This window comes from Rhinolophus hipposideros (genome assembly GCF_964194185.1).
Source record: "Rhinolophus hipposideros genome assembly, chromosome: 4".
Classification (NCBI taxonomy): Eukaryota; Metazoa; Chordata; class Mammalia; order Chiroptera; family Rhinolophidae; genus Rhinolophus; species Rhinolophus hipposideros.
This window is the reverse complement of record NC_138050.1, coordinates 45,970,218-45,993,640: the sequence shown is the minus strand read 5'-3', so window position 1 is coordinate 45,993,640 and position 23,423 is coordinate 45,970,218. Positions and strand designations below refer to the sequence as shown.

Genomic DNA, 23,423 nt, shown 5'->3' with positions numbered 1-23,423 from the left:
TAAAAAAAATACGTAGTTGACATAACGTGTTAGTTTCACGTGTACAACATGAGTCAATATTATTTGTATATATTGCACAATGATCACAGTAAATCTAGTAAATATCCATCACCTCACATGGTTTCTTATGATGAGAAAAATTCTCTTATAATGAGAATTTTAAAGATCTACTCTCTTAGCAACTTTCAAATATGCAATACAGTATGATTATAGTCACCATGGTGTACATGACATATTTCCTTTTTTTAAAAAGTTATGAATATGAAATCTTTGCCTTAACTTTCATGCTCAAGTTTTAATCACATTGCAGTTTAAAGAAGCCCAAAGCCGTGCTCCAGTTCACAGTCCAGTGATTTTATATGCAGGTCAGATTCTTGCAAGTTTTGCAAAGACTTTCACCCATGAACTAATTCTTAATGTATTTTTTTTCCAGTCAGCCCAGCTGGGCCACATGAAGCTGTTTCTTTTCAATAACTAGTTACTGTAATGTGGTGCTTCCTGGGGGAAATACGAGGACCTGGAAAAGCCTCTGGCAGAGAGTGTGCCTCTTCGTAATTGACCTAGTGAATGCAGTTCTCATGTATATATTAAATACCTTAAAATGCTTTAGAAATAACCATTTCCTAGCCTACTTTGAGGGGAAACCAAATACTCACTACACAAAATAGCGTTGTTTTGTTTGAATAATTTGAGCACAGACTCTCACCCACATGTCTAATTAATTCTTAGCGAAACAGCAGGATATCTATTAGATGAAGCATGCTCAAGTTCTGCACTGTAATTCTGGGGTGTGACCATGCTATAAGAAACTGAAAATATTTGTTTTTATGTATTTACTGTTCATATTGATGATTTTACATACTACGAAAGCTTCACACTTTTAATTCCTGACTTGCCCTATTGCTGGAAACTGTCAAATGTGCCTCACAGATGGTTTCCTTTAGTGATTGCTGTGGTATTCCGTCATTATTGCATGAAACAGTTGTTTCATTCTGTCCTACAGCCCATGTTTATTATGATCTAAGATGAATTAGATTCTGAAATGTACTGATATAAACCTAGTACATTTGACCAAGAAGTATTTACCCTGGTTGATTAGAGAGTCAGAAAATGCTGATTTGAATAGGAGTGGTCATTCTTTACTATAGCAGTGGTTTATTCTCAAATAATTCCCTTGACGACTAGAAATAAATTTTTACGCTTTGAAAAACAATGTTGGTTTTAAGAATGCCAAGTTTTGGGAAAAACATGACTTTTCTAGGATTGAAACTGGGTTTGGAATAGTATTGGTAAATTCTAAGTCTTAAGTTGGATAGCGGGTTCATTGTTATTTTATTATTACGTTCTATAGCATATATTTTCCTAGTATATTCTTTTGTAAATACCAAATATTAATTTTTTTAAAAGAAACAAACTAGATTGGGCATTTAGGGCCTAGTTTATTTAGTCTGTGTTCATCATTTCATTAATGAATTTGTTAATATATTTTTTAATGATGTGCGGTTTGGACAGGGTTAAAGATAAACAAAATATTTTTGTGTCCTTAGAGTCTGAATGAAAATTGCAAAGTACAAAACCTTTTTTTCCGCTCCTGTCAGTCACGTAAAGAGTAGTGTGGTTTTCATCCTCTTGTCTAAAACTGCTTTTGTTTTCAGGTGGTGGCCAGCAGAGATCTGCAATCCCAGGTCTGTGCCACTGAACATCCAGGGCCTTAAGCACGACGTGGGGGACTTCCCTGTGTTCTTCTTTGGTTCTCACGACTACTATTGGGTGCACCAGGGCAGAGTGTTCCCTTATGTTGAAGGAGACAAAAACTTTGCTGAGGGACAGACTAGTATTAACAAGACCTTCAAAAAAGGTAAGTTGGGTGATATTTACCGTGGCTCAAAACTAAGACTCTGGGGTTGATGTTTCATGATCTCCTAACTTGCATATGAAATGTTTCTGGTATTAGAGAATTTTCACCAGGCCTTATGATCCAGGGTCCATACGCCTCTAATCCCGTTAGAACCATATCAGAATCTAATCAATTAGAAAAATACATTTCAGCATAGTAGGCTCTGCTTTGTATGTGAAAGGAGTTTCTTCAGTGATCTTCCTACAAACGGGTTTTTCTGGGAGTAGTCTTCATCAAGTGAAGCTCCTTTAGCTCAGAAGAGTGGTAAAAGCTTCCCTTGAAGAGCCTTACAACTGTTTTTGCCACAAGTTACCAGGAAGTTTGGTTTTCTGGGTAAGAGTAAAATGAATGTAAATCTAGTTCGAGGTAAAATGGTTCTCTTGGGTTCACATGGAAACCTCTGATCATTGAAGTAGGACCTCTTTTCCGAGGCAGCAGCTTGCACAGAGCAGTGTTCAGCCATAAATGAGTCATATCCTATTTCAGTGTTACTCTACCCTGGTGGTAAATGATTATTTCCAGAATATAATTTTAAAAAGAAAACTTCAGGCTAGATTCAGTGCATTGGAGAAGAAGTGTAAAACTACTCTCATAAGGGTTTTTGTTTGTTTTTTGGTATTTACATACTTTGTTTGGTCTTATTGGCAGCACTGGAAGAAGCTGCAAAACGTTTCCAGGAATTGAAAGCACAAAGAGAAAGTAAAGAAGCAATAGAGCTTGAAAAAAATTCAAGAAAACCTCCTCCTTACAAACACATCAAAGTGAGTGAGTCTTTACCCATGAAAACATTGGTATTTGACAGGCAAGATGAAATGCGGTACTCTCTTAGTAGTTACAAGGCCCTTTTGACTTGTGAAAACTTTTGCTGATTACCACCCTGTCTTATGTAAAACAAATTGAGTTTTTGTTGGAAGCATCAAATGGAAGCCGGAGTTGTGTGCTGCAAGGCTGAGGTCTTGGATAAGCCTGCCTGTACTTAGGAGCAGTATGTTTGATGGAAAATCCTGTTTCTGCTGTACCAGGTTATCCTGTAATCAAACGAGAATTGAGATAGTTAGCCCTTGTCTTCCAGACAGCCCACAGTTGTTTTCAGTTATGAAATTTCGATCAACTAGTAGAAGGAGAAATACACAGGATAAATAAGTGAGAATTTACATCAGGTCCTGATATTTTTGTCAACTAAAAAGAGGTAGTTATTATTCTGAGCTTATTCTTGGGGAAATTACAACTAGGAGAAAGTACCTTTCTCAGAGTCATGCCACAAGACAGTAGCAGAGCCCAGAACAGCATGTACGTTTCTGATGTTCCTGTTCAAATTTTTCCCTCTCATTTGTGATTTTGTTTTCTAGGCTAACAAAGTAATAGGAAAGGTACAGATCCAGGTTGCAGACCTGTCCGAGATTCCCCGCTGTAACTGCAAGCCAGCTGATGAAAACCCTTGCGGCTTGGAATCAGCGTGTCTCAACAGAATGTTGCAGTATGAGTGTCACCCGCAGGTGTGTCCAGCTGGAGACCGTTGCCAGAACCAGTGCTTCACAAAGAGGCTCTACCCTGATGCAGAAATCATCAAAACCGAGCGAAGAGGCTGGGGCCTCAGGACCAAAAGGAGTATTAAGAAGGTAGCATGGGACGGGGGAGGGCAGAGGTGGAGTGGAAAAGACCAGGACCTATGCCTCGTAGAGATGCTTCAGTAGGGATAAAACATATAGGGACTATGGCAGAATCTTGAAACTTCCCAAGTTGAGAGTTTGGTACTTCTTAAGCAAAGAAGAAACAGTAGGAAGAGGTAATGATAAAATACACATAAACTTTGAGTGTCTTATGATCAGTCATTAAAAAGGAGAAAGGGACATTCGTCATTTTCTATTTGAAGTATTTTTTTACTTGCTTAAGCAAAGTAGATTTAAAAGACTTAGTAAAGGCAAAATAGTAAAATTAAGAATGTACTAAGGTAGAAACTAGCAAACCTGAGATCTTGCTCCAACATCATTATCCATTAGCCAGGGACCATGCCCAAGGCGGTTAACCTCCCCGAGCCTCAGTTTCCTCATCTCTAATATGGACAGAGTAATTCCTGCCCTATATACTTAAGGTTGTTGTTGGTCTCAGATTAGATTATATATACAAAAGCAACTGCGAAAAGTTGAGATCTTTAACCCTTTATCTTCATTCTTATACTTTGAGGCAATTTTTCAAAGTGGTCTCTGTTTAACACAAGAAATGCATACCCATTGCAGAAAAATTTTTAAATGCAAGTAACTCAAAGAAGAATGAAAATCACCAGTAAATCCTACTATTCAAACAGTGGCTCTCAAACTTTAGAGATCCTGAGAATCTCCCTTAGTCCTTGTTAAAAACAGTGTCTTAGTGAAATATCCGGGACAGAATAATCTGCATTTTAAAACAAGTCTCCTGCCCTGCTCCCATTTTTATGCCCACCCCATGCTTGCTTAGTGCCAATATATAGAACACGGAGAGATATTCACTGAGAGAAGATGGACCTAGTCAGAATTTTAAATTACTCTTGACATAGTTCTACATTTTTTAAAATCACCTTTATAATGAAAGAAAATCAAACAATACGAAAAAGATAATAGAGTGAAATTCCTCCTTCATCCCTTCATTCTTGGTCTCCTCACCACAGATGACTGTTGTTAATAGGTTGCTATATAGCCTTTTAGAACTTTTTCTATGCAGTTATAAACATAAATGCATTTATAAATACATATTCATATATTCCATATTTGTAGGGTTTTTAAAACAAGTATGATCATATGTATTTTTTTTCCCATTTAATATATCATAAGTATATCTTTATGGCGTTACGTACAGATTTCACCTCATTGCTGTTAAGTCTCATTTTATTCCATAATAAATGTACCACAATTTAACGTATTTTCCAATAAATTTAAATTTATTTATATTTGTATATATACACACACATACTTAATTCTGTAGTAAACCTTTTTTTTTTTTTTTTTTTGCCATGGACGTGGGCTTTATTTGGGAACTGTTGGACAAAGGTGGGGAGGGAGCTAGGATGGGTGGGTAGATGGGGGAGGGGCTTCTCAACTTGCTGTTTAATTTAGTGCATGTTGCCTGGAGATTAGGATGACTGAGAACAGCTGTAGAAGTGAGAGGAGAGGAAAAGGGAAAGTCATGAAATGGACACTTTCCTTAGGGAAGGAAGCTAGGACCAGGATATGGGATTGGGGGTAGGGAGGGATGGCACCTTTCATATACTGAGATTCAGCCAGTCACTGCTTGCTGCCAGCTTCCCCAACCCCCCGGCCCCATCCTAACTCTGGGCCCAGGTTCCTGCCCTGCTAGCTCCCTCAGCTTCTTGTAGAGAAGAGGGGAATGAGGATGTGGGGAATGGCAGCACCCTCTGCCTCCGGCTCTCTTGCCCAGGAGAACTGCTCACTCAGCCTGCCCTGAAGTCCCAGCCAGAGTTAGGAGATCAGGAAGCCCCGGTGCAGGCAGGGGAACAGTTGTGCCCTCATCACCCCTCTGACACTGCCCCACCCAGCCCCTCACATGAGGTTGCAGCTCTTGGCTCAATCCTCGTGTATCTCGCCTGGTCTGGCCATCCTGCCAGCTGAGCAGATCGCTGCAGTCCCCAGCGTGAGTCAGTACGGTGAAGCTGCCTATGGCTGTGGCCAAGGGAGGCCACTGTGGCCACATGGAAAACATCCCTGACGCTGCGCTCAGAGGACCGGGAAGAGCACTCCACATAGGACATGGCTGCTTGGCCAGCACAGTGCCCTGAAAGGATGGAGTAAGTCAAGGGACCAGGTCAGAGGCCAGGGAAAGGGATGAGCAAAGTAGGGTGTTTTCAAACCACAGATTGAGAGGGTCAGAGGTCTAGGGTCAGAGGTCTAGGCTGGGACTAGGTTAGGGTCAACGGTCCTACCTGCTCATATGGAGCACGGATAAGCCTCTGCTTGGACAGCTCCCTCAGGGTGGCCAGGTGGGTCCACATGTCCAGTTTACAGCCAACCGGCACAACCTTGGCACTGGGCAAAAAGCCTGAGTCTCCCCTTGTCACTTCTTGAGGACACTGTCCAGAGTGTCTGGTCGGCTAATGTTCAAAGCAGACGGGCACAGCATCTGAATCGGGATAAGCCAGGGGCCTGAAGTTATCCTAGAAAGAGGAACCTGAAGTATTCCACATGTTGAGCTCAGTGCGTCACTTACCATCTCCAAGCCCCTGGTGCAGTTCTCAGACACGGTCGGGACATAACTCCCGAGTTGGAAGTCCTGGGTGGACACCTGCAGCAGTGCTGTCTTGCCGCACTCCGTGTGCCCCCACGATCTTGCAGCAGCCTCTCTGCCCCTCCGTGGTGCTGCCTACGCCACACACACCCCCGTGCAGCCTGCCTACACACACATACCCGTGCAGCCTGCCTACACACCCCCGTGCAGCACCCCCGTGCAGCCTGCCTACACACCCCCGTGCAGCCTGCCTACACACACACACACACATACCCGTGCAGCCTGCCTACACACACACACACACATACCCGTGCAGCCTGCCTACACACACACACACCTGTGCAGCCTGCCTACACACACACACGTGCAGCCTGCCTACACACACACACACCTGTGCAGCCTGCCTACACATACACCCGTGCAGCCTGCCTACACACACATACCCGTGCAGCCTGCCTACACACACACACACACCTGTGCAGCCTGCCTACACACACATACCCGTGCAGCCTGCCTACACACACACACACACACGTGCAGCCTGCCTACACACAAACACACACATGTGCAGCCTGCCTACACACACACACGTGCAGCCTGCCTACACAAACACACGTGCAGCCTGCCTACACACACACACACCTGTGCAGCCTGCCTACACACACACATGTGCAGCCTGCCTACACAAACACACACACACGTGCAGCCTGCCTACACACACACACACACACACACGTGCAGCCTGCCTCCTGGGCTTGCTGCAACACTCGGACCATGGACACTGGCTCTAGTGAACGTTCTCGATCATCTATCTTCATGCACCTGTTCCTATAGGTTGCATGAAGGTTCTATAGGTTGCCATTCATCCAGCACATGTTTGTTATGCTTCTGTGTGTCAGGTAGTATTCTAGGCATTTGGAAAACAATAGTGAACAAGATACCTTTGTGGGACTACGACCATGTTTCCCTGAAAATAAGACCTAGCCAGACCATCAGCTCTAATGCGTGTTTTGGAGCAAAAATTAATATAAGACCTGGTATTACATTATATTATATTATATTATACTGTACTGTACTGTACTGTACCCAGTCTTATAGTAAAATAAGACCAGGTCTTACATTAATTTTTGCTCTAAAAGACGCATTAGCGCTGATGGTCCGACTAGGTCTCAATTTCGGGGAAACATGGTATAGACTGATAATAAACAGATACTAAGTCTGACAATTAAGTTCACAAACTTGTTGTGACAATGTTGCTAATCTTTTTTTATATCAGAAGGATTATTCATTATGAATTTATACCAACTGGACAAACAGTTAACTAAGTTTACTATTTGGAAGTGCTAAAAAGGCTGCGTGAAAAAGTTAGACGACCTGAACTTTTCGCCAACAATTCATGGCTCTTGCATCATGACAATACACCAGCTCACATGACACTGTCTGTGACGGAGTTTTTAGCCAGTAAACAAATCACTGTATTACAACACCCTCCCTACTCACCTGATCTGACCCCCAATGACTTCTTTCTTTACCTAAAGATAAAGGAAATATTGAAAGGAAGACATTTTGATGACATTCAGGACATCAAGGATAATATGATGACAGCTCTGATGGCCATTCCAGAAAAAGAGTTCCAAAATTGCTTTGAAGGGTGGACTAGGCACTGGCATTGGTGCATAGATTCCCAAGGGCAGTGCTTCGAAAGTGACCATAGTGATACTCAGCAATGAGACATGTAGCACTTTTTCTAGGATGAGTTCGCGAACTTAGTTGTTCAACTTCATATATAATGTTGAGTACCACTAAAATCTGCTAAGAAAATTAAAGCTGTCAAAGGGGATATTGGTGACAGGTATTATTATTTTCAATTGATTGGTTAAGGAAGGCCTGAGGAGGTGACATTTTACGTGACTGGGTGAGGGAGAAAACCATGGTGATACATACCGAGAAAAGCATTTCTGACTGAAGAAAAGAGTAAGTACAAAGGCCTTAGCATGTTCCAGGAGCAGCAAGGAAGCTAGTACACCTGAAAAAGAGTGCCAAGGAGAGGAACGGTAGGTGGGAGATGAAGAAAGAAGGGTTGCCAGGGGTTAGGTCATATGGGGCCTCATAGGCCACAGAATGGAAAGTTTCTAGAGGATTTTAGTAGGGAATAGCTTGATTTGAGACTTAATGTGTTCGTTTTTTCTGCATAATAGTATTACCACAAACTTGGTAACTTAAAACATTAATAGACGTGTTTTATCTCACCCTTTCTATGGGTCAGGAGAGCAGGGGATGCTTTGCTGGGTCCAGGTGCTAACCCGGGGCTGGGTTCTCATTCTTGTGCCTCGACCAGGGAAGGATCCACTTCCCTGTTTGCATGGCAGTTGTAGGAATTCTGTTCTTTGTGGCTGTGGGTCTGAGAGCTTCAGGTGTTTGGGGGTTTCATTTGTTGTTTTGCTGCCCTTAGCTTCTAGAGGCTTCCTGCAATTCCTGCCGAATGGGGCTCCCCAACATGGCTATTTGCTTCCTTACAGCCAAGGGGAGAAAGACACTCTAGCAAGATGGATGCTAAAGACTCAGTGTAGCAAACCCATGTAAACACATATCCCCTGTCGCCTTTGTCATATTCTGTTGGTTAGAAGCAAGTCCCAGGTACTGCTCACTCAGCAGAAAAAGATCACACAAGTGCGTGAACAGCAGGAGGCCGGGGGCTTGGGAGCCACCTTAAGAGTCTGCCCGCCACACGTGGATCTCAAAAGAATAACCTTGGCTGTAGTAGGGAGAATTTATGGTCATGGGGGGAAAAGACTGATAAAAAGGAGATCATTATAATCCAAGAGAGATATGTGGTGGTGTAGACTACTAGGGTTGTAGTTGAGCAGGAGGGAATTGATTGGATTGCTGACATGTTGAAGGCAGAACCAGTAGGATTTACTATATTTAATACCACGCATGTCATTCATACAAATTTTTGCCTGTGATTTCAGGGGAGTGTTTGGAGCCATCCTGAAAATTGTCTAGTTTAATATCTTACTAACACCTTTTAATAGTAGCTGCATTTATTCTAAAACATATTCTAATTTATTAAACATTCTAATTTATTAAACTTAAATTAAAGGTCAGTTGACCTTTGAACCCCACAGAGTGTAGGGACGTAGACGCCTCGTACACAGTCAAAAATTCACATAATATTTGACTTCCCCCAAAACTTAAGTTGTTCCTCAGGGGATTGGTTCCAGGACACACACACACACACACACACACACACACACACACGCACACACACACCCCAACAGACACCAAAATCCGAGGATAATCCAGTCCCTTGTATAAAATGATGTACCTCAATACATACAGTCAGCCTGCCACATCCGTGGACTCCCAGCCACAAATGGAAAATAGTACAGGTATTTATTGGAAAAAGAAAAATCCACGTAAGTGGACCTGCATAATTTAAACCTGTGTTGTTTAAGGGTCAACTATAATTAAGAGAAAAGAAAGTATAATCAGGAGTATTCTGCCCTTCATTTAGCCCTGGAGTTGCTAATGTAAGACAATTACTTGAGCTTTTACAAAACAGCTAGAAATGTATAGTTACTACGAAGCATAATCATAAAGACTGTGTAGGAACATGGAAAAGATTTTTGGCACATTTAGGGGACATCGAAGCCAAGTACGAAATTGAGTGTACACAGTCAGTCCACTTCTTTTCACACATAAGAAATTCCTGAAAATACGAGCCAGAGTCAAACATGGCACTATGAAGTTTCTTTCTTAGAAATTAAAAAATACATATTAAATACTGAATTACACCCTGTCTTTTTTGCCACAGTCTTTAAGGACAGATTTCTAGCATTTTTTTAAGGTTTTTATGTTATTTTTGTTCACAATTCACAGTTAATGGTTTTAAGTCCAATAAGCAACTCTTTGAGGCTAAAGATTTGTCACTTTGGACATGTAAATTATTTCTTTTACAAAATATCTAGAAATATTTATTCACAATTGTATCAAGTTTATGAGACTTGCACTCGTGTTTGACATCAGCACTTTAATTTTTCTATATTCACTCATTTTCATAGAATAGTAAATATAAACCATAATAAATGGTTCTCAAGCTTTTAAAGCCACAGAACCATTTCTTCAAATGAAGTCTTACCTTGAAAATCACTATGTGGAAAAGGTGAAGTAAAGCTGATTTGGTTGAAATTCTGCTCTATAGGTTTTCATTAAAGAAAACTTGCCGTGAAATAGTTCAGTAGTCCCCACCTTTTCCGCAGTTTCCGTTAACCTACAGTCAACCACAGTCTAAAAACATTAAATGGAAATTTTCCAGAATTAAACAATTCATAAATTTTAAATTGAGCACTGTTCTGAGTAACATGATAAAATCGCACACCATCCCACTCTGCTCTGCCCGGAATAGGACTCGTTCCTTTGTCCCTCGTCTGCACTGTATGCGCTACCTGACCATTAGTCACTTAGCCATCTGGGTCGTCAGATTGGGAATCAGTGCTGCTGTTCAAGTCACCCTTGCTTTACTTAATGTCCCCAAAGTACAAGAGTAGGGATGCTGGCAATTTGGACATGCCAAAAGTAAGTCATAAAGTGCTTCCTGTAAGTGAAAAGGTGGAAGTTCTCAACCTAATAGACATTTTATCGTTTCACATCATCATAAAAAGGGTAAGTACAGTACAGTAAAATATTTTGAGAGAGAAACCACATTCATGTAACTTCTATTGCAGCATATTATAATTATTCTATTTTATCATTTTTTGTTGTTAATCTCTTCCTGTGCCTAACATAAATTAAGCTTTATTATACGTGTGTATGTATAGGAAAAAACATAACGTACATCGGGCTTTAGACTATCCTCAGTTTCAGGCATCCGCCTGGGCTCTTGGTCCGTATCTCCTGTGGACAAAAGGGGGCTGCTGTGTGCTAACACTAGGTGGCAATGCAGCCAAGATGGCGATGAAATCTTCTACCTGTGTGGCCGGTGATACCATATGACAGTGCAAAATGTTGTTCATCAGCTGATGTCAAAGTCGTGGTTGGATGTAGTACCAGCCGCTTACGGCTGACAGGGCATCGTTCATGAAGGTGCACAGCCATCCTATGTCCTTCATTAGAAAGGACTGGAAGAAAACACTGGAGAAAACAGTTGTATTACGGTATTGCAGTTATAGCTGACATGTGTTTCTTTTTCTAATTTCATTTTTTGTCATAGCTGTACAGTCAGTAAAAATGGGAAAAAAACCCAGAGGTCAGCTTTTGTGGTGACCACTCCCCCGTTGAAACAAGTATGTAGCTCCTTGAAGCAGACTGGTGTTCCTCATTAATCTCACTAACAGCAGACCACCAAGGAAAAAGACTTACGTATGGGAAGTTAGGGTGGTTCCTTCCAATTTGACCCAATAACTTTTTTAACTCTTATTATAGAAATTGCAGACTCTTATTTTATAAAAAACAGCAAAATGAAAAATAGTGACAGTACCAAGTGCTGGCAAAGTTACGGAGAAACTGGATCTCATGCCTGGGAATATGTGGTGGGAATGTGAAATGATACCAACCACGCTGGAAAATAGTTTAGTAGTTTCTTAAAAAATTAAACATATATTCACCATATGACCCAGCGAATTGCACTCCTGGCCGTTTACCCTAGAGAAATAAAAACCTGTGTCTACATAAAAACTTTTACCGGAATGTCCATAGCAACTTTATTTATAATAGCAAAAATCTGGAAACAATTCAAATGTTCTTCAGGTGAATGGTTAAACAAATTGATACATCCATACTGTGGAATTCTACTCTGCAGTAAAAAAGAAACTGTTGATACACACAAAAACTTGGAAGGATCTCAAGAGAATTAGGTTAAGTGTTGTTGTTTTTCTTTCTTCGTTAAGCCAATCTCAAATCTGTATGATTCCATTTGCAGAACATTCTCAAAGTGACAGAATTATAGAGGTGGAGAACAGGTTAGGGGTGGGAAGGGGTGGAGGACAGATGAAGGATGGCTGTGATTATAATGGAGTAGCACAAGGGGTATCTGTGGCAATGGAACAGTTCTGTATCTCGATTGTGGTGCTTACATGAGGTACTACACCTGATAAAATTCCATAGAACTACACATACACGCACATGCATGTAAATGAGTGCGTGTGAAAATTGGTAAAATATGAATAAGTTTTGTAGCTTGTACCAAGGTCAGTTTTCTGGTTTAATATTGTACTATAGTTATGTAAGATGTTACCATTGAAGAAAACTGAAGGTACATGGACCCTTTCTGCACTGTTTTTGTAACTTCCTGTGAATATCTATAATTAGTTCAAAATAAAAAATTAACTAAGAAAAAAAAGCTCATTTGAGTCAGATCTTTTCCAGGTCTTACCTCCAAAGCTACAAACTAGTAAAGTCTGTAATGATACAACTTCCAAGGCTCGAGGTAGGCTTATCCCCAGATCCCAGTGACATACTTGGACTATACAAATAATACTATCAGGAAAAAAAGACAAGCAGATTATTACATTTTGAGGCACTGATACAAGAAAAATCGTGCCACCTGAATGCCCACGAATAACAGCAACTGTTTGTTTCTAGGGTTGAAGTTATATTTCTAGGATTCTTTTTGGTTAATTCTCTTAGATTATACATGTGGTATTAAGGAATGATTTCTGATACAATACACTGATTTCACATTTACATATTGCATGCTTCTCTGCAGGGTGAATTTGTAAATGAATATGTTGGCGAATTAATTGATGAAGAAGAATGCAGATTGCGAATCAAGCGAGCCCACGAGAACAGTGTAACTAATTTTTATATGTTAACTGTTACCAAGGTAAAATTGCTTTTTTTTTGTAAGAAAAAGGGATTTTTTTGTTTTCGTTTCATAGTGTTAGGTTGAACTCAGTTTCCTCTAATTAGATTTTTTTCAGGCAAAGTATAATGATTGGCAGTAGCCAGAGTGCTTACCCATTATAATGCTCTAATTATACCAGAGTACAAAATGATTGATTATTGAAGCCTTGCACATGTCATGTGACACAGCACTGTGAAAAGCTAACCAGGATTAGGGTTAACGTATCTGGATTTTAGTTCCGGCTCTTCTTAGCCACTGAAAGAATTGGCCCTCAGTTTCTTTATCACTGAAGGAGAGAATGAGCTCTGTAATTCTAAGTCATAAACCACCATTAAAGTTCTGATTAAGCAAAAATTCTAATTCTAAAAATTGTTCTGCATGTTTAAACTTTATTTAATGAGTTAGGGAAAATGAATGCTGTCATAAGAAAAATGACAGTAAAACTGCTAGTTTTAATACATGTAATTGTAAGTTCTATTTGATGCACATTACACGAATTTTCTCATTTAATTTCTCAACAGTCCTCTGATTGACAGAGGACAAAAAACTGAAGTCCAGCCGTGATAAGTGATTTGTTGAATATCTTGTTACCATTTAATGATGAAGAGTCAAAATTAGTATCCATGCTTCCTATTTTCCAAGCTATCTCTAAAACTGAGTTAGAATATCATTAAAAGGAACTAGAGATCATTTAAAAGAAGTATTATTTTGGGCCGGCCCGGTGGCGCAGGCGGTTAGAGCTCCGTGCTCCTAACTCCAAAGGCTGCCGGTTCGATTCCCACATGGGCCAGTGGGCTCTCAAAAAATAAATAAATAAATAAATAAATGCTCAGATATATAAAATAAAAAAAAGAAGTATTATTTTGACTGATACAACATTGTTTGAAAGTTTTGCAACTTTCGTGAACATACATTGCATAACCATAAAATGCCACTTATTTATGATTGCTGATTGGCTCCTTAAATCCTATCCTCACTGCCAGTGACGCCTGCAGCCATCTTGATAACACCTGGGAGGCTCCGTCCTCTAGAGCTTATCTAGATTATCAGGAAGCCAAATGCTGAGATTTTTATTGTATTTTGAACTTTAGTGTAAGTAAAAATAGAACAAATAGATAACTATAGCCCTTCCATCAGTTAAATCTGAAAGTCTTCATTCAGAGGAGAAGTTTCTCATTTTCCCTGCTTCCTCTTTATGGCCTGAACTCTCAGACATCTACCCCCATGCTAGTTTTGCTTCTTGCTTAGAGTAGGAAAGGAGAACCAACAGCAACACACCATCACCAGTAGCTATCTGAACGCAGAGCTCTCAAATCAGAAATACTTTCCTAAACTCATGGCCAGCGAATCTTCTAAGTAGCATTATTCTATGATCTGATTGTTTCTAGAAACAAACTTAAAAAGAAACTAAATTTCACTCTATCTTGATTGCTTTGACTTGAATGTCATCAAGTACAGTAGAGAACTTGGTAAATTGAACAGAGAGTGCCACGTTTTCGGGTTTGTCAGTTGTCAGACATCAGCTGGTAGCAGAATGCTGCTTGCTGCCCTGTGGCTCTTGACTGAGGTGGATGTTTCTGTGATAGGTTTGTATTTAGTTTTATGTCAAAGGGACCTTTCATTTCTTTTCTTTCTGAAGGACCGTATAATTGATGCTGGCCCTAAAGGAAATTATTCTCGCTTCATGAACCACAGTTGTAATCCGAACTGTGAAACACAGAAGTGGACAGTGAATGGAGATGTTCGAGTTGGACTGTTTGCTCTTTGTGATATTCCTGCAGGTAAAACAGTAACTTACTCCCCACGTCCCCCCCCCCCCCGTGCCCCCGAGGAAGTACATATATTCTTTAAAGGCAGGATATTCTTTAAGATTTGATGCTCAAATAGTTATTCAAGTAAGATAAAGGGTTATATTTAGAAGGGTTATTAGAATTGTTATCTGCCAGTAATAAGTAAAAATCTGTAACCTGCAAAAGGGAGCTTAGCAAGGGCCTTTATGTAAGGGAGGATATTACAGAATTCTGTGCGTCCATCATCCTACTGAATTAATTCTCCACAGTGCTGTCTATATAATGTAACCAGATGTAGCCAGATGGTTAAGCTTTTGTTTTCTTTTTTAAAGTATTAAAAGCCTATGTTGACATCCGCTGGTTTCTTGGTTTGTTTGTGAGGGGTTTTGTGTTGTTTTAGTTTGAAAGATTAATCTGTTTCAAATTAGACATTAAAGGCTTCAGAAGCTAGACTTATTGCTTTATTTTTCCTTACCCATCCAGCATCTTAACAGCAAAATTTAGTTTCCCCTTTTAGTTTGTAGAAAAATGGGTGAGAAGAGAAATGCTATAGCTGAAAAAGATTTAAACTGTTGATAGACTCATTGTGAATTATTCAAGCCCAGCTAATAGAAAGCCTGGGCCTCCTAGTTTGAATCTTTGTTGTATTTACAAAACCTTGAACTCTTTTCTGATCATAACATAAGGCATTAATTACTGAAAATAGTATCATCACAATTCCACAGTCATATTGTTCATTTGGAAAAGAGAGCTAAACTAGAACCCAATTTTCTTAAACACAGATTTCAGATTCTCTGTTACAATTTTTGCCCACTTCAGTGAAAAGATATGACGACTTTTGTAGAATGTTTGTTTTTGCTGTAATCATTGCTGGATTGAGGGTGTTTTCCTCTACGTTTTTTTTTTCTTTCTTTTTTCTGTCACTATCTTCAATGTAGAACATGGGGGAGCAAAAAGTCTTCACATCAGTTGTCTCTTTTCATTATGAGAGTGTATCAATGATAGCTTTTCTCTTCCCCATGACTTGAATATGAATAATTATTTCTCTTACGTTTTAGGGAAGGAGTTAACTTTTAATTATAACCTGGATTGTTTGGGCAACGGCAGAACAGAGTGCCACTGTGGGGCAGATAACTGCAGTGGTTTTCTTGGAGTGCGGCCAAAGGTCAGTTGTGCAGGGAGCTCCCCACGCCAACAGGAAATAAGGAAGGAGTGGGGCTGTTGAAGAAGTTTGTTTATGACCATGTCAGGGAAATGCTGGCACATGGGCACCTGGCTTAGTTTGCAGATCTTCAGTTGCATTTACCCAAGGTTTAGAGTCTGCCTTTCTAATAAAGCATGTCTTAGTAAGATCTGTTCTGGAAAAGTATTTGTAATTCTGATTAAATTTGAAGTTAGCAAAATCCTTTTTGAAAACTTTAAAAAATTCACAATATCCTAAAAACTACTGAATTATACACTTTAAATGTTAACTTTTGTGGTGTGTGAATTATATATCTCAGTGTCCTTGCAATTGAGGAAAAAAAGCACCTTATTTAAAAGTCAGTGAAAATGAAGTCTTATTTTTATTACAGTGCTGTTATGGGCTAAGTCCCCTGACGTTTTTAGTTAATTGAACAACAGATGAATTTAAATGAATGTGTCGAAATGAATGTGTTCCCTTCTATGTAAAGCTTCATACACTCTGATCATTGAAACTGGTCCTTTTTTCCTGCCAGTCGGCATGTATGTCAACAACTGAAGAAAAGGCAAAAAATGCTAAGTTAAAGCAGAAGAGACGAAAAATCAAAACTGAACCAAAGCAGATGCATGAAGATTACTGTTTTCAGTGTGGAGATGATGGAGAGCTGGTCATGTGTGACAAAAAAGACTGTCCCAAAGCATACCACCTCCTATGCCTTAACCTGACTCAGCCCCCGTATGGTAAGCTAGAACTTTAAGACCCTTTGTCTGACTTGCATTTTTGCCAACTATATGTAACTCAGAATATATTCCACTCTCCTTAGTGGAGCCGTGGGATAGGAAACTATAGAACAAACAACCATAGCAAACAAAAATTAATGCTAGTGAAAATCTCTCTTTGCAAATTTGTGATACCTGTGAGCCAGCAAGGATTGATTGGTTTCTTCTTTATTATTATCATAGGTGAGTACTTTGGATAGTATCTCACGCCCATACTTACATAGTACACCCAGCCAGACATGTGCGTGTGTGGCTGAAATTTGGGGTGCTATTCAGTTGAATTCGGTCTCCAATCAGAGAAGGTGGCACTTGAGTTTTGCGCAGCACTAACAAGACAGGCACTAACGTGGGCCCCTCTCGTTCTTCCCGCCCGCTCGTTAGGAAAGTGGGAGTGCCCACGGCATCGGTGCGATGAGTGCGGCGATGCGGCTGTCTCCTTCTGTGAGTTCTGTCCACATTCCTTTTGTAAAGATCATGAGAAGGGGGCCCTGGTCCCCTCTGCGCTGGAAGGCCGTCTTTGCTGCGCAGAACATGACCCCCTGTCTCCTGTGTCGTCACAATACTGGAGCAAGATCAAATGTAAATTGGAATCACAAGATCGTGGAGAAGAAGTAAAAGAATAAATGGGTGGTGATTTCCTTTTCATTTAAATGAAGAAAAAGGAAAAGCAAAAAGTAAATAACAAATGCATTAGTAGGAGAGACTGCTGCAGCGCATACAGCTTGTGCCGTCAGAACTGCCTTATTACAGTGAAAACGGGGAACCCGTACCCGCAGGCAGCAGCAGGGGACGGTAGCTGGGTTTTCTGTTTTGTTCTGTGGGTTCGGGGATTCTTTTGTGAAGGGTTCAATGCCCTTGGTCTTTTCTTGCCTTTTATTGTGCTTCAATGCCTTTGCAGCTGGAAAAAGAGATGTGTTCGCTTTTAAAATACGAACAAACAGAAAGAAAGTTTTGTTAATGAGATAAATTTAAAATCTAGGATGTCTTCCTTGAGTGTAAAAAGCAAAAGTAGCCATCATTCCTTTATTTATTTTCATTTTTTTTAATTTTGAGAAGTGTAGTTCAGATAGTCTAATCAGTGTATGTGTGTGTGTGTGTTTTAAGTAGGAATTGGAGAAAGCCCTCTAGAAAAGGGTCTGACGATCTTTACATACCTCTTTACTGAGCAGTAGGTAGGCTAACTTCTCTCTCCCTTCACAGTGTCTTTCATAGTCTTAGAGAAGGTTCTGTGGGAGGATCGAACTTGGCCTCTTGACAGCAAAATGCCTCAGTGGGTTTTACCTCTGTGGTCTTAAACCAGCTGGGCTTTGTGAGATGATAACTTTACCTAGAAAAGTATGTAATGTGGTTTTGGGGTTTTTGTTTTGAAAAAAAGTTTTCCATTGCCAGTGGGTATTTTTGATGAAGTGCGTTTATGTGGACGTGAATGCAGTTAGAATGGTCATTCCTCTTATCTTGACATACTGATAAAGGCAGCTAAAGGGAAATGAAAGGCACAAACCAAAAGTTGGCTCGTGTAAGCACCACTTTCTGTCCAATTTAATGTAGACCTTGGTCTGACTTGAAGAGAATTATGGGCATTTTACTTTCTGTCTCTGCTTCCCTCTCCTAATCAAACATTCCCTTTGTCAGCTGACCACTCAGTCATGTTTCCTGGTGAAAACTACTCAAATTAATTTTAGTTTGTATTTGAATAGCTCTTTTTGGTTTGGTTCCTAATTTGGAGGGCATCCCAAAATTATGTAAACAATTTCTATTAAATATCATCCAGTACTTAAAATTGCCCCCATTGAGGAAGGGTAAGCACTTCTACAGGATATATAAGAGCCACACAAACACACTTCGTCTTAGGAAGTACTTAGGGAAAGCTCCCGAGAAAGCAGTGTTAGCGGACATGGTGGGCTGCGTTGCTTGGATCTCAGATGCAAGTGTACTAAGGTGTCTGCCCACAAAACTCACCTGCTTTTAATGCTTAGGAATATGTATATTCCAGTATTCCTTGTATGAAATAATTAGTAATGTCAGACATTGTTGTAACACTGTACTAAGTAGAACTGTAGAATTAGCTTGAATGAACGTTAACTTTCTTGTGAATTTTGACTGCTTAACAATTGCTGGTACCTGGTAGCATTTATTTTCCCTCAAGAAGTACCCAGTATCCTTACAAAGGTAGGGAGTACAGATGCCCCACCACGTTCCTTCAGTTGTGTTATGTGTGTTCCTTTTTCTTATCAATCTAGAGCTCTCCTCTGGAAAAAAGGAAAAGAATCTGTTTTGTGCCTCTCCTTTTTTTTGGTATGTAAATGTGTAATTATACTGGATTTTCTCTTGTAAAAAGAAAAAACAAAACACTACATTTGCTTTACTTAAGCTCCTAAACTGCCATTTGCCTGTTTCAGAAATTAATTCTGAGGTAACTTATTGGGCCTCCAACAGTTCTATTGATTAGATATGGTCCCAAAAGAAAGAGCAAAATGGAAAATGCTGTACATGTTACCAACCATAATTGCTACAAGTAACATGAATTACAGCTCACGGAAACACTGAACTTTGCTCTTGAGCGATTACATAGTTTGATGTCCTTTTAAAAAATAATTTAAGAAAAATCTACATTTTATCATACTAAAACTTTATTTTATATATGTATATGATAAATGTTTGCAGTTTTAAACTTACTAACATGAAGGATTTCCTTTAATATTTGAAATGCACCTCTTGTTGAAATAGTATCTTAACATAAACTTATCTCCTTGCTTTGTTTTGGACTTAGTGCTATTTAATATCTGATGACTTTTATATGGTAAGCCAGGGTATATCCAAATACTACAGATACCTTAGGTTTAAATGTTTTTATGCAGCTTCTTCATGGTGTCACGTTTTGTTGGTTTATCTGTAACAGAGCTCTGCTGAGATCTCGTAATCTTTTGCAGGTCGGGTGGAAGACTAACAGGATTGTTCTGCCATTTCATAAATCAGGGTAGAAAACAATAGCGAACCATAGCTCTAGAGTCTTTGTCCATGAATGTTCTTTAAGGGTCTAAAAAGTGGCTTTAGTTACCCAGTGCCAAGGAGCTCTCCTTACACCCCCAGTGTCACTGCTGATCTAGTTTATATATTGTAAAGCTGCAGGTTCTGGGAGCAGAAAAAAAGTAAGTTGTGCTTTGCGTGTGCATACTGTGTGTGCTTCCCTGTGCTTCAGCAATGAAATATTCCAAAAGACACATTGCTCACTCGTAGTCTGAGGGTGGTATTTATTAACTTTTAAATCTATATGTGGTCAGAGCATAAAAGGTGGGTTTTTATTCTTGTCCAAAAATGAAATATAGCAGCATGGGATAATGGTATTTTTTTTAACCTCATGTTAATTCTTTGGAGGAAGGAGTGAGTGTAAGATGTTTGATCAGCGGCATAAAGCTTCAGAAATTGGATCAGTAACAACTAAAGATAAAATCCTGGGGAAAATTCCAGGCACTGTGCAGTGGAGGGAGGGGCGGGACCTCGGCCAGGTCTGAGGAATCAGGAGAGCTGCCGGCCAGAGCTGAGGAATCAGGCCCCGCAGGCGGGATGGTGGACCCTTCTTCCTGGAAGGCTGAAGCAGCCGGAGGACGTGACTGACTTCTTAAGTGTCTAATCAGGACTAGAGTTAAGGATGAGGTGGGGTTTACTTTCATTTTTGTTTTAACAAGTTCCCACTCTGTCTTAATTCTCAAAAATGGTCTGGCCTAAATTATAGACTAGGCTGACTTCTAGAATCATTGAAACTTGGAGATTTCTGTGTGTTTAAGTCAGCAACATATCTAAAAACTAAAAAAAAAAATAATGGGGCAGGTAAGACTGCTCCCAACTCCCTTCTGCCATTTCCAAATATTTGGAAACATGCCTGTAAATAGTGTTATGAAACTGAGATAATCACGTACAGGACTCAGACAGGGCAGGCTGTTGGACAAGTTTGTTTCCTGGTTCATGAAGCAGTTTCCTTTTTGAGGAGTTTGCCCTATGGTGTGTGTTCCGATCAGGATCAAACCTAGAGCTGCAGTTTGGAAACGGTAGGCCAGGTGTAAGAATGTAATCTCTGGACTATCCGGGATTTGTTGCCTGTCTTTCATTTTTAAATACAAAGCTCTTCCTTTAGCATTTACCTTACAGTCAAGGTGCTGCCACTTGCCATGTCCCCACGGGATAAGAAGACAGGTTACCATGGAGTCCTTACAGCTTGGGAAGCTTTGTTGGATGTCCCTGTACGTGAGGTACGGACACGGGGAAGTTGCTTTACGAACGGTGCACATTAGACCTGAATTATTTCTTCGAAGGCTGATGCATCCAGCCCCTCCCAAGTTGCTGCAGACATGAGTGATCATTTGGGACAATTTGCTTTGGCCCATGGCCACGTAGAATTGGTCTCTGGTTATTTGTAAACAGTAGAATTTGCTTCCATTTTCAGATAGGCTAGGGAATAGCTCTGTCATGTATTAACAAATATTGAAAAGTTGGAAATTTGTATATACTGAAATTACCAACTTTTATCTGGGGTGGGACACAGGGAGAAAAGGGGGTAACGGGGACGATAATGTTTACCACTCGTACGAAGTAGTCACTTTAACACTGAGACCTCTGCCTCATTGAATTCAGGTTTTTTAAGTACTTGAAATTATTCAGATTCTGCTTAACAGTTATTTTAAAATTTATGAAGTAGAAAGCATTGTTTTATATACTGTTTTGAAAATAAATAGCTTAGTCTCTTATCCTCTTTAACTTGGATTAAAGGTGAGGTTCTGCAAATGGGAGAGCTATTCACAGTAAATATCTCAGACTTATAATGTACACACTTGAGGAGAAGACGCCTGCATGAGATACCAGCAGCCTTTTTAAGAATATTTCCTATGTATGTTCTTTACTTTGTCATTTTGTCAACCCAACCAAGCACCCCTTCTTTCCTTTTAATATATGCCTGTGTAGGGAAAAAAACAAAAATTTGCACTTAAGTTACATTCCTGAAATGCCGGGTGTAACCTGTGTGTTTCAAAAACCATTTCCGTTCTTTTTTCGTCAGTCCATTGCTGAAGTGACAAGGTCAGGTGCTTGTGGCACACATATGTAAAGGGGGAGGAGAGAATTACCTATCCTTGGGTAGCCTCTAAGAGTCATTAACGTGTAAGGAAAAGAGAAAAGATGAATAGTTGCCAAAGTCATTTATTCAGCCCTGTTTTCCTATGTGACATTGCTGTATTTGTATATTGGCAAGAAAGCACCTTCAAGTTCCAGGACTCCCCTTCCCTACCAGCCACAGACTTCTGATATGTGTGATTGGCTTTCAATACCCATAAAATTACCTGGATGAGGCATTTATAAGGTATTCTTGTCAGTTTAGAAGTGGACTGGATAAAATTTACTTTGTTGTCATGTATATCGCTCTTTCTTTCATTTGTGCTGTTGCATACCCTATGTTAAAAAAGAAAATCATATTGCCACTGACAACCAAGATGCTGAACGATGATTACAACTGGCCGATAAGATTCTTTCTATATACAAGGGTGTGTGCATAATTGGAATTGTTATGAGAAGTTCATTTGTATCCACTTATAATATTGCACAACAGATACCTACAGATTCTGTTTTCATTTCCTTGTGATCTTTTATGATAATGACCTTTGTAGATTGGTTATTTCTGTACTTTGTTTATCTGTAATAAACTTTGTAGATCCTGTGAAATGTTATTTTGCCTAAATCACTTGAGACTTGAGTCTTTAATAACAAAGCATCAATATTCACTAAAGTCAATCTCTTGAGTTTCTGTGACTTCGTCAGAAGCGTGACACTAAGGGGTTAGTGTTAATTTTCCCTGGGGGTGTTCCACTAGGGCATTACTGTATATTGACTTCATGTTGCCACACAGACTTCAAGATACATGATATTTTGGGGATTTTGTTGATTGGCCTATGTTTTATTGCGGTGTGAAATGTGCAAAGCTTGGTTAACCTGTATATAGGTAGCTTATTGTTGACTAGTTATAGTGTATTTAGGATTGCCTGTAACATTTAAGCTGCTTACTACTGTTGTGCTGGTAGGAACATATAATTTTTGTATATTATATTTACTGAGATGTTACCTTTTTTGTTTTACAAATACTTTGGAATTCAAATGTGTTTTTTGCTTTTGTGAGGATTAATTTGGAAAGGTTTTTAATGACATTCCACTGATTTCAGATTTTGCTTGAGATTGACTTCAATAAATTGTCCTGTATGTTCCAAATTAAATATGTTGACTTGTTCATTGCCTATAATTTGTTGCTACAATTGTCTGGGCCAGAGGCCATCCTGGGAGGGAGGGGACCTAGCTGCTGGGCTGAATGACCCAATAATACGTCCACCCCTCAGCCAGTGAGGCCCGCAGCCTCGGTCCTGTGTCTCCGAGAGCTAAGTATATCTTTATTCAAAATGCTGGTCTGCTGCTAATAAACTTGGATCTGAAAATGTGGGGAGTTTTGTTTTGTGTTTGTGAAGGAAAGGTCCTTGGAGAATGTTGCTCCTTGCTTTGTTTTGGTATGAGAATATCGAGGCACCAGCTCGTTGGTGAAAGAAATGAAGAGGACATATTCGTCACTTGCCTCCCATTGGTTTATCAGACTGCAAGGTAGCCTGCTGCTTGGCTGGACACTGGGAGGTAGGCTGGCTCCTTGCCAACTGTACCAGAGAACAGCACTGCTTGCTTTTCCTTC

The 23,423-nt window shown here is 39.9% G+C and overlaps 1 protein-coding gene and 1 pseudogene across 8 annotated transcripts in view; one reads left to right on the top strand and one right to left on the bottom strand.

Annotated features, from left to right (window-relative positions):
* The window catches only part of NSD3 (nuclear receptor binding SET domain protein 3), a 99,688-nt gene extending 76,713 nt beyond the window's left edge, over positions 1–22,975 (top strand). For 4 of the 7 annotated variants that reach the window (XM_081046907.1, XM_081046904.1, XM_081046902.1 and 1 more), the window contains 8 exons: positions 1,656–1,858; positions 2,546–2,658; positions 3,247–3,516; positions 12,819–12,935; positions 14,596–14,737; positions 15,805–15,911; positions 16,465–16,669; positions 17,090–22,975. In XM_081046907.1, the coding sequence (XP_080903033.1) occupies positions 1,656–1,858; positions 2,546–2,658; positions 3,247–3,516; positions 12,819–12,935; positions 14,596–14,737; positions 15,805–15,911; positions 16,465–16,669; positions 17,090–17,331 (1,399 nt within the window). In that variant the 3' untranslated portion in view covers positions 17,332–22,975. The remainder of the gene's footprint in view (positions 1–1,655; positions 1,859–2,545; positions 2,659–3,246; positions 3,517–12,818; positions 12,936–14,595; positions 14,738–15,804; positions 15,912–16,464; positions 16,670–17,089) is intronic. The other 3 variants (XM_081046908.1, XM_081046906.1, XM_081046905.1) reach the window with 1 other exon arrangement.
* Positions 5,138–11,209, bottom strand: LOC308496586 (rho-related GTP-binding protein RhoN-like; annotated as a pseudogene). Its single transcript has 3 exons — positions 11,083–11,209; positions 5,811–6,277; positions 5,138–5,662 (listed from the first exon to the last, which is right to left on the bottom strand). The product of its transcript is annotated as a rho-related GTP-binding protein RhoN-like (transcript).
* Positions 22,976–23,423: the final 448 nt, after the last annotated feature.